We start from the raw sequence: 12,000 nt of genomic DNA, 5'->3' as shown, positions 1-12,000 counted from the left end.
TGTTCCCGGAAGTTCCAGAATGCGCATTTAGACTGGATTAATCACATATTAATGAAAACTGGATATAAGTAACCCCGGGAACTCGGGAGTCGAGCGTATGCACGACCCCCGATTTTCAGGGTGTTACAGATGCGCGTGGGGGCCCACCTGTTCAACAGCCTGGATTTCTCCATGCGGTTGCGTCTTTCACACGCGCAGAGAGGTGTATGAAGCGGGGGAAATGTAATAGAGCTGGAAGAACCGGAACGTGGTACATCCATCTCTCCCATAGTACACTTGGCAGGGTTAATTGAAAATCGGGTCCGTCCATGCGTAGGGCAATGGATGGTTTGTCCTGAAAAAACGTCCCATCCATCAATCCATCCGACATGTGATAATGAAATCCACGGTGGAAATAAAAAACACTTAACGGTCAAATATTTAGTCCGAAAATTGTAGAAAAATAATGGATGGGATTTTCTCATGAGTTTTATTTTTAAAATTTAAGCCATCCATCCTAGTTTCAAAATATGGACGATCCGATCGATACATATACATGCAACGCGTCCTAGGGAAAGATCGCTCTACCATATTCGGATCTTCCGGTTCTATCATATCATCTCCGTGTGAAACCTGGACGCGGATTTCCTCCTGCTAAAGCCGCAGGATGTTCTTGAGCTGGGATGGTGGAGTCCACCGTGATATTTTTGATAAATCCATCCCGTCCATCCGTTTTCCGAACTCATTTTAGTACATGCTACCGAAAATTATATAGATTCAAAACTCAAGTGGGCCATACGAGAGGGAAACTGGGGAAAGAGTTTTCTACCGTTGAAACCTTCCTATGCTCCGCCTTGATTTTTATATGCCATCCAAACGGTTTATGAGATCATTACCATTGGGATTAAGTGAAAACAAGAAAAAATTAGCATGACAAGAAACTTTCGTAGCCTTAAAAATATTTCAACGGCGGTGACTGAATCACAACTCTTCCCTCTCGAGCGGCCTAGTTGAGTTTTGTATCCATCTAATTTCCTCCAGCATGTCCTAAAATAATCTCATAAAATGGATGAACGGTGTGGATTCATGATGAGCAGCAATGTGGCCCCACCTATCATCCCAGCGCAGGAACTAGCGGGAAGTTGCTTCGTGGGCAAGGATGCTGGGTGGGGTCCACCGACATGTTTGTGAGAAATTCACCCATTCATTCGCTTTGAGAGATAATTATAGGACATGCGAAAAAAAGCTAATGCGTATCCAAAACTTAATTGGATCACACGAGAGGAAATAGTGGGGATTCAATATGAATCATTGAAACATTTTTGGAGATATAAACTTTTTGTTTCAGGAAATTTTTTTGATATTTTCACTTCATCCCACTGGTAACGACCTTACAAACGGTTTGGATGGCAAGTAAACTTCTAAGGTGGGGCGCAGTAAGGTTTCAACGGTAGGAATTTCTTTTCCCAAATTTCCCTTTCGTGTGACTAACTTGAATTTTGAATCCACCTCATTTTTTATCGAATTTCTTAAAATGAGCTCTCAAAACGGATGGACGTGGAGGATTTCTCACAAACATCTCCATGGCCCCACCCAATATCCTTGCGCAGGAACTTCAGAGGCTCGCAGGAAATCTGCGTCCCGAGGCCTGCGGTATCAAGCTGACGCCAACGGGCCGGGCCGTCGGCTCGTGTCTATACTAAAATCTGAATTTTAAGGCCCGATCCGGCCCATTGACAACCATGTCATGAACCATCGCGGTTATATACTCGACCGCGAAAAAACCTACCATACCGAGCGAGAGACGGTGGCCGACCGTAGAGGGAAGGGGGTGCGCATGATGAGAGCGAGGTGAAGGAAGGAGATGAGCTACATTCTAACGACGCTGACGAAGAAGCGGGAGGTGGACGCCATCATCAGAGACACCATCGACAAGGTCCTGGTCCTTCGATTCGGCAGATCTTCCGAAGCCCAATGCCTACAGCTCGATGATGTCGTACGCATCTCAATTCGCTTCTCTCTCTTTCTATTTTCTAATTCTGCATCGATTTTGTCTTTTATTCTTTTATTCTTTTTTCCCTTTTCTTTTCTGAATTGCGTGTGCTGAAATTGTCACAAACCCTAGGATTGAAATCCCTAAATACGGTCCTTATGCTCGATTGAAGTAGTAGGTTAGGTCGCATCGCAGGTGCTGATCTGGCCGTGCACCTTTGCAAGCCGCGATGGGCCCCACTTAAATATTTCTTGTTTCGCATTTGCGGTTTATCAGCTGATATGTCCATGATGGGGGCCACTTGGCTGGATGGGTGGCTTGAAACGTCCTTCTGGTGGGCCGTACTATGGATGGCCTACTGCACGATAATCATATCTGTCCAATCCTATGGTTAGAAACGAACGTGGTCAGGGTCTTCACATTCAATGGTGAAAATCAAGCAGCTGGGATTGTCCAATTGGTGCAAGTTTCTACATTTGCCCCCTCAAATTAAGCTGGTGTCTGGTAGGGCCCACCAGATGGATGGTCGTGGTATTCTGACCATGCAAACATGCTGTCCTCCTGTCAATCTTTGTTTCTTGTGCTGTCTCAATGAACAATTCAAATAGCCTAAATCCCCACCTTCATAGCTGACCAAATATCTATTTTGGGTTATCTCCAAATGCAGCATAAATAACCACATTGGCTTTTTTAGCACATGCACCCAGCAATTTTTTCCTCATGACAATTGGTTACAAAGTTGTAATCGGGATAGGAAATTGCAGCTTGTTCTTCACTAAGCTTCTTAACCATGTGATTCGAATTGCATGTTCTTGGTTATTATGATTTCTGTCAGATCCTTGAAAGCCTGTTTTTATTAGGCCACCTTTTTTTTTTCTTTTGATATCGAGGTTTTGTGTTATGTGGTTTGAACAGCTTGCAAAATCATCACGGGAAGTTTCCAAGTTTGCGACCATAGCTCTAGTAGATATAGATTCGGAGGAGATTCAAGTATATGTTAAGTATTTCGACATTACTTTGATACCATCGACAGTTTTCTTCTTCAATGCCCATCACATGAAGATGGATTCTGGGTATGACTCTTCTCACCAGATAATATTTCTTCAAACAATTTGAGGCTGACTTTTTTGCCTTCTGATATGCATTGCTCCTTTTTCCTAGTGAGTTAGTTCTGATTTGATAATTTAGTCTTTCACATCTTTTTTGTTCTGTGTATTCAACTTCATTAGTTTCGCATGATCATGCACGAAGAGTAAAAAAATAAAAATAAAATAGCACCCCGTCATCCACACACAAATACACCATAATCTCTGCAATTAATGTAAATCAAGTGGAAAAATGTCTAAGCAGAATGAGAAAAAGAAGCTTACACCAAAATCAAGCATATGGAGAAATTAGAATAATAATGTCTCTGCAACGTCAAGAATCTTCTGTGGTAGCGTTTTCCCATGTGCATAGAGATGTGGATAGGTTGGTGAAAGAGGGAGTCTCTAGGGGGATGATCCTCTTTAATGTGCTGAATGCCTCTATCGAATAATGGTTGTTTCATTGTAAATTTGTTTCTTTCTATCCGTGTTATGGGCTGCCGAGGTTGTTCATTGTAAATTTGTATCTTTCTATCCGTGTTATGGGCTGCCGAGGTTGCTCTATCTTTTTTGCTATTTTAATAAAATTCTTGATGCTATACATAAAAAAAGAAAAGAATTTGATACAGATCAAAGGATCTAGAATGAAAGTTGACGTGTATGATTGGTCCAGTTTGTCCTGCAATTGGCATTCGGCCGTAACAACAATATTAAGTTACTAAGCATCCACCAACCTCTCAGAATTACATGTCATGCATACATTATGGTTGTGATAAACCAAGGTACTACAAACATGTTGATTAAAAAAGAAAAAAAGAAGGAAAGAAAAACAACTTGTATTTTTGGATCAGTAGAAAATGCTAGTCTCTGCAGTTCTTATGAATTTGTACACATTGTCAACAACATTGCTATGTGGGTAGTTGTTTGTTGATAAATAATTGAATAAAAGTCTTGTTTATAGGCAGAAGTGAGGTCTAAACCTTTGATGGGTAAAGGAAGGTTTGAATTGCCAACCTTAGCGTATAGATTTGGGCCCCCACTATGAAGTCAATGGTTCAACCCTTTCATGTCTGAATGGATAAAGCATGTGTCCACCAGATTATTATTATTATTTTGTGAATGGTTACAATAACATTATTAAAATGAAGCAAAAAACCGATCCTAGCTGGCATGGAAGGCCCTTTAGTGTTGATGGGAGCAAGGTGAAATCCATGTATTCTTGGCTCATTGGCCTTCAAGGGCTCCAACATGGAGATGTGTTATCTAGTTCACGGGGTATCAAAAGTATGTTGATGCTTTTGTGGGGACAGTTAGAGGTGGAGGGTGACTCGCTGATGGAATCACATCATCTAGCTTCCTAGAGGTCGTATGTCCATATCCATGGGGAAGCAAGTACAGAAGTGGAGATGCTTGCTAGATCAGATCTACTTCTGTGGCTTAGCTTTGTAATTTGTAAATTGTAGAATATATTTGTAAATTCTTTATTCTTTATTCTTTTTCTTTTAGTTAGGGTTTGCTACCAAAAAAAAAAACTAACCCTAGGGCATAGGCTCATTTCCACCTAACAAGGCAACTTGAGAGCATTTAACATAGAGATAAATGGGACTTTCTCCTGTGAGCTTTGATACGTGCACATGCGTATGCAATAAAGCTCGTGTACATACATGAGCGATCTAATCCATCCATCACCTCGTTTACATTTACCCCAAAATAGAATTTGTTCCAACCAGCATGTGGGCCCCAGTATTGGAAACAGGTGGATGGGTTAAAAAACTCGGCCAAGTTTTGTTTTGCAAACTGTGGTGCACCTGACCAATGGATCAACCTGATTATTGGGCTTGGGCATCAATATAGTTGTGCATTCTGATGGATGGATTAGATCAGATTTCGGACCTATCATGCCATGAAATATCTAATTAGCCTCAGTTTTCTTCGGCGCTTCTATTAAGACGGACATTAATTTATCTTTGCTTGCATTCTAGCAGTATTTATATGCATTTTATATGGTTCTCAGTATATTTTTAGTTGCCCAGTTGCATTTTTCTTTATCCGAGATATAAACTGAAACTCATACAATAATATCATCATATCTGTAGAGCCGTGGTGCTTTGTTAGGTTTTTCTATTTTTTTTTCTGGGCTTACGTGTCTAACACTGCGTCCATTTTCCATGTCTAAGCTACATAGATTGGCACTGTACTCACATGTTTTACTGGGTTATTCAGGACTGCAGATCACACCAAATGGATTGGCTCTTTTCACAGGAAACAGGATTTCATTGATGTGGTAGAGGTATGTAATGAAAATCATCCCATGAAACTTTAGGGGCCTGTTTGGTAGACACCTAAGAAAAGTTGATCTCGTTTTGGTTAATTGTAGTCATGTATTAGAGATTATATTTCTATTTTTTTTGGTAAGGATTAAAAATAATCAAGAAAACCAACAATCACAATCTCCAATGCATATTAACTAAAATGTGATTAACTCATTTTTGGGTGTCTACCAAACAGGTCCTTAGTGACTATGCTTAAAATTTTATTATCTTCACACCTGCACCACAAATACAGTTGTTGCTGTAGCTTTTAAACATGATTTGATCAGATTTCGCAAGTGGTTGACATGCATGCACATGCACCCCCACACTGGTGCACGCGCACATATAGACCAAAAAAGAAAGAAAGAAAAAAAGATCGATGTTGAATGTGAGAAGGTCCGCAAAGTGGATGGTCAAGAGTTCATCTGATGGGGGACTAAAGCATGTTGGGGATTTGTGCTATGGAATCACATAGATTTGGATCCAGGATAGCAATCCAATGACACCAAGCACACATAAAAGAACATAAAGATTTAACGTGGAAAACCCTTTCGAGAAAAAACCACGGCATAAAGCGACAGAATTCTACTATGAAAATAGAAATTACAAAGAGAAAGGACTTACTTGATTCGAACAATCTCGAATCTCACCCTTGCTACACCATTTAGAAACTCAAAAAAATCCTTTTCGGAACCCTTGGAAAACTGTTAGAAAGCCTTAGAATACTTTACAAAAGTTTTGGGGACCCCTATTTATAGTTTAAGAAACTCCACTTACGCACCTCTCTAAAACCGTCTCAAATTTACACAGTCTGCGCAGAATTCACGCACCATTTATGTAACCCTCGACTATTCGAAGGAGGGCTTTGACTGGTCGAAGGACCCTTCGACCAGTCGAGCATGACACTCGACTGGTCGAGTACCATGGAACTCCAAAAAACTTGTTTGTTGGATTTCGAGTCGAACGGGCCTCGACTGGTCGAGCAGCCCCTCGACCAGTCGAGAAGCCTAAAAGATTTAAGACATCAAAATTAACAACAATCTCCACCTTGTCTTCAATTTTTAATCGTGTAGTTTCTTAACATCTTCTCTTATCTCTGCATCACATCATAGTCTCTCGTCCACACTCTGTCATTCTTTTACGTTATCGCCAAGCTTAGAGAAGTTGCACAGAACTTGAACTTTTCTGCATGAACGACCTTGGTGGTCATGTCTTCCAGATTCACGCTGGTGTGAATCTTCTCCAGAGTTACGCCTCATTCCTCAAGCACCTGTCGGATAACATGGACATTCAACTAATTGCTCCACCCACTAGAACAAACGAGTAACCTGAAGTCGATTTCTTGAAATCCATACTACATGCGTAATTTGAATCCACATATCCAACCACCTTTGTTCTTGTCTTCTCAAAAGATAAAACGTAGTCTTTCATACATCGAATGTATCGAAGTAACCATCTTACCGCCATCCAATGTTGCTTGCCGGGGTACTTGCTCACAACACTAATTGCTTGTGAAATAATCGATCTAATACAGACCATGACATACATTGCCAACCGCATTCGAATAAAGCTTATGAGATATATCATACTTTTCTTCATCAGTCTTGTGACATATCCTGAGGAAAACTTGAGGAGAGATACGTAGGGAACGCTCTCCGGCTTTGCCTGGTCCATCACATACTTAATCAATACCTACACAGGGTATTCTACCTGTGATTACCAAAACCTGCTCCTTTTCCAGTCTCAATGCCGAGAACCATCTTTGCAGCCCCCCGATCCTTCATCTTTAATGTCCTACTTAATCAAGTCTTCAGTATATTGATTTCAGACATGTCATAATTGACGAACTACATGTCATCAGCATACAATTCCTGACTAACCATGAAGAAATCAAACCACTGCCTAGGCGACAAGTCGTACCACGACCTCCTCCAAACTTTTTCTCAGCCCCTTTAATTTTGAACTGTTCTGGTTGCTTCATGTAGATTTGCTTTTCCAATTTCCCTTGTAGAAGTTCAGACCTTACATCCATCCTTTCCAGCTGAAGATCGCATTTGCCAACCAGCGCCAATCACGAATCTAATAGATACCTGTTATACCGTCGGTGCGAATATCTCTGAGAAGCCGATCCCTTCTCTCTGAGCATAACCCTTCACTGCCAACCTCGCTCTGTATTTATATTGTATCCTCATGAAGATCCACCTGCATCCAACCGTTTTCCGACCCACTGGAAGCTCTACTAGCTCCCATGTGTCGATCTGGTACAACGAGTTCATCACATCGCCCATAGTCACCTTTCACTTCTCAGCACAAGGCTCACCTAGAGTCATCTGAATAGAAGACGGATCCCCTGCGATATTGGAGTCGTCCATGTACCTCGCCGATATCCTGCGATTATGCTGTGTGATTCTTCTCACAGGTGGCTGCTCCACCTGATCTGTATCTTTGTCCCCGCATCTTAGCCTTTATGCCTTGCCTGCTTATGTGGTCATGCCCAGCATGCCACACACGTGTAGAGGTGGAATCTGTTACAGCTACTGCAGCTCCACATTTTGAAGTGCTCCCGATCAACTTGTAAACATTATCGAGTCGTTGCGCTTTCATGATCACCCGTGTCCCCTTGGATACCTTAAGAGCACCATCAATACCTGTGAACTTGCAGCTCATTGCCTCAAGTACACCAAGAGAAATCAGATTCTTCTTCATGTCAAGAACCTGGCTCCAACTCCGATGGGGAGTCATATGAAAAGATGCCCCCCCTGTGTCTAGCATCCACTTGTCCTTACGATCATTGTATGGCCGTCTGATTGTAGACACAGACAATACATCACTATCATATTAACTTGATCCATATGACGTGACATCATTGACCTCCCTGTACGAAGCCTTAGAATCTTTTCTTTTAGGTTTAGGATTTGTACAATCATTCTTCACATGTCTTTCCATCTCACAAATTCAGCACTTTACTTTTCCTTTACCCCTGCCTTTGGATTTGGATATAGAACCTGAAGAACCTGTACCTTATTTAGAGTTACTACCCCTTATAAGCAGTGCATCAGAAGATATCTCTATGTTGACGTTAAACTTTCTCATAGCCTTCCCTTGAAGGGTTGAGATAACAGTGTCGACACGCACATTGTGTCCTTGAATGACTCATACGACGCCAGAAGAGAATTTAGCAACATACATGCTTATTCTTCATCTTTCATCACTTCCTACATATCCAGCAATTTACAAACTAATTTATTAAAGTCGTTGGTGTGAGCCTCCAGATCTTCACCCTCTGCCATCTTGAAGTTATACCATTGCCGCTTCAAGTGTAGATAGTTTTTAAAGGATTTTTTTGCATAGATATCCTCTAACTTTGCTCATAACTTAGCTGCAGTTTTCTTCCTCATGATGTTGTAGAGAACCTCATCTGTGAAACATAAGCGAATCGATGATAAGGCCTTCTTATCAAGAGTATTCTATTCATCATTAGTCATAGTAAACTTTCGCTCTTCAAGAGCACCATCTTCGCCTTGATGGATTAAGAAACTGATCATCTTGATCTTCCATAACTCAAAATTATTTTTCCCTGAGTACTTCTCAGTATCATACTTAGTGCTTGTCATTATTATTTATCTCTCAAATTCAGATCTTTGTCCCAACGATTGCTCTGATACCACTTGTTGGGGATTTGTGCTACGGAATCACACAGATTTGGATCTAGGATAGCAATCCAATGGCACTAAGCACATACAAGAGAACACAAAGATTTAACGTGGAAAACTTTTTCGGAAAAAAACCATGGCACAAAGCGACAGAATTTTACTATAAAAATATAAATTACAAAGAGAAAGGACTTACCCGATTCGAACAACCTCGAATCTTACCCCTGCTACACCATTTAGAAACCCTAAAAAACCCTTTTAGGAATCCTTGGAAAACTTTTAAAAAGCCTTAGAATACTTTAGAAAAGCCTCAGGACCCTTATTTATAGTTTAGGAGACTCCACTTACGCACCTCTCTGAAACCGTCTTAAATTTACACAGTCCGCGCAGAATCCACGCACCATCTGCGTAACCCTCGACTAGTCGAAGGAGGGCTTCGACTGGTCAAATGACCCCTTCGACCGGTTGAGCATAACCCTCGATTGATTGAGCACCACGGAACTCCAAAAAACTTATTTGCTAGACTTTGAGTCGAACAGGCCTGTCAAGCAGCCCCCTCAATCAGTTGAGAAGCTCGGAAGATTTAAGACAACAGAATTAACAACAAAGCATTGGCCATCCATGATGCAACTGATCAGATGAGCCTGGATGACCAAAGGTGGGCCCCACCCGTATGGTTAGCTGGGTTGAGCAAAAATGGATTTGCACAAGTGCACATGACTTTTGATTACCTTCTTTTCTCTGTATGTAGATGAATCCAAGTCTAGAAATCCGTTAAATCTCAGCTTTGATTTTATTTTTTTATTTTTTTGTTTTTGCAGGCAATATTCAGAGGGGCCATGAAAGGCAAGCTGATTGTTAGCTGCCCCCTGCCACCTGAGAGGATACCGAAATTCCAGCTTTTATTCAAAGATGTGTAATCAGCAGATAGGAATCATGGGATACAATGATTCCAGCAGACAGGTTTTCAATTCTGATAAGTGGGGCCCATGCTTTGGTAATTCGTACTACTGGTCTCTGTGTTCTACCGTGAATCGGATCATGCCTAAAAAAGGTCCCCGCAATAGGACAATCATAACATTTTGAGATTGTGGCCTACAACCAGAGAGGTAGAGAAATGCAGCAGTGTACACATTCAACTGAAGGAAAAAAGAAAGAAAGAAAAGAAATCCGAAGATTGGTGGCTAGGATGGGGAGATTTTTGGGTCATTGTCCATCCACGTGGGATGCACAGAACAGTGGTTGTCGGAATCGAAAACTTGGGCTTTTTAATACCTAGGGAATGTATCATCAAACAATGTTATAAGCATATTCATCTAATTAGATACTAAGGTTGTTTGAATGCTATTTTCTTGGAATTTCTGCAGCATTCGCAATTCAGTTCATTTGTGCATTCAAACAGTCGTCTTCTTGCCTGTGATCCCAGGCACAGGGGTCCACAGAGATGTTCGTGGCGAATCCACTCCTTCCATCTGTTTTGAAAGAGCATAACAGGACAGAATTCTAAAAATCAGGCAGATAGAAAACTCAGCTGGGCGACATCAACAAAACAGTGGGAATAGCAACCTCCACCGTTGAAACCGTCCTGAAGCTGCCATGATGCTTATATGCCATCCAAAAGATAAACTGTAGGAACAAATATTATCCTGATACTAATACAAAACTTCTATCACCGACAAGCGTCCAATCTCCACTGTTTCGTGTGGTATGGACTGCATGAGTTTTGGATCTGCCTGATTTTCAAAATCCTGTTCTATCGCGGCCTTTCAAAACAGATGGACGGAGTGGATTTGTCATGAACATCTCTATGGGGCCCACACGGCTCCAGGCACAGAGCAGAGTTAGCATCTTTGCTCAGTCTCTATTACTTTTTATGGTTGTAATTCCCATTCTGAAGGGGGTATGCAGAGGTGATGCATGCAATGGCAAACCTAACATGAGATTCATGATTCATGGGCCAATGCTGCACACATGCGTGAGATCTGGTCCATTCATCAGTTGGAGCGAGCTTCACTTTGGACTATGAGGGTCCAAAATCAGGATGGTCGGTTCACCAGGTTGGCTACATTTGTAGCAGCAGAGAGATTATCATCTAGAACCGTCCATCTAGTTACACCTGCTTTGGATGACCAGTGATACAATTTGCAAAGGAAGATAAGCAAGCCACACGGATTTAGTAGATGGATAGACCCGATCGATACATGACCTGGCTCGTGTATCATCTCCCTCCTCCTGGAGCTATCTCCCCACAGTACACATGGCATGATGATGTTACAATCGGGTCCGTCCATATACTGGCCCTAGCATAGATAGCTTCTATATCCAAAGTTACACCAACTAGACGACTCTATCCGCATGATCTGTGGACGTCAAAAGCGACGTTATCGAACAAATATAATTACTGGTCAATTCTTCACTGAATAAATTGAAGAATAGTGATGCATGGGCTGTCAAATAGTTCTGATTTTCTGGCCCAGTAAATGGATGGCCCGGATTGGTGCACCCCTTGCCACGTGGAGACATGATCATCTTCCGATTATTCCGGCCGTTAGCCTGTAACAGAAGCAATACTTTTGATTCTCTGGCTGTGATGGATGATGCGCAGCCTAACTATTATATTGATGAAGATTCATTGGACGGTATCCAATGGTCATAATTCAAAAAAACAAGTGTCCACGAATCAGAGTTTGGGATGGTTCGGCCAATCTAAATTTCCGAATATAACTTAAGGACAATATATTCCACGTGCCTGCGTATCAACGATGATACACTCGCGGAGTATCAAATAACTCCCCTTAACAGAAACCCGTCAAACTCCCGCGCGAGTCCAGTTCCGTGTATTTCGGACCCGGCTATAGCTGCTGGCGAGTCGCTACACGTGGAAGTGTGTCATGTATTCATAAGATTTTATCCGTTCATCCGGTGGGCCAATGTTGCGGGAAATGTGGGAGATCCTAGCTGTGGAACTGAATTTATCT

General features: G+C 41.7%; 1 protein-coding gene across 2 annotated transcripts; it reads left to right on the top strand.

The window, feature by feature from the left end:
* The first annotated feature begins 1,809 nt into the window (after window positions 1-1,809).
* On the top strand, window positions 1,810-10,369 carry LOC131217136 (uncharacterized). Of its 2 annotated transcripts, none has more exons than XM_058211911.1 (4): window positions 1,810-1,975; window positions 2,888-3,045; window positions 5,281-5,347; window positions 9,844-10,369. In XM_058211911.1, the coding sequence occupies exons 1-4, from the start codon at window positions 1,844-1,846 to the stop codon at window positions 9,940-9,942; spliced, it is 456 nt and encodes a 151-aa protein (XP_058067894.1). In that variant the 5' UTR covers window positions 1,810-1,843; the 3' UTR covers window positions 9,943-10,369. The 2 variants fall into 2 exon arrangements, with proteins under 2 accessions (XP_058067894.1, XP_058067895.1); XM_058211912.1 differs by having other exon boundaries at window positions 1,816-1,915.
* The last annotated feature ends 1,631 nt before the right edge of the window (window positions 10,370-12,000 follow it).

This window comes from Magnolia sinica, chromosome 10 (genome assembly GCF_029962835.1).
Source record: "Magnolia sinica isolate HGM2019 chromosome 10, MsV1, whole genome shotgun sequence".
In the NCBI taxonomy this organism is placed as follows: Eukaryota; Viridiplantae; Streptophyta; class Magnoliopsida; order Magnoliales; family Magnoliaceae; genus Magnolia; species Magnolia sinica.
This window is presented reverse-complemented; position numbering and strand designations above follow the sequence as displayed.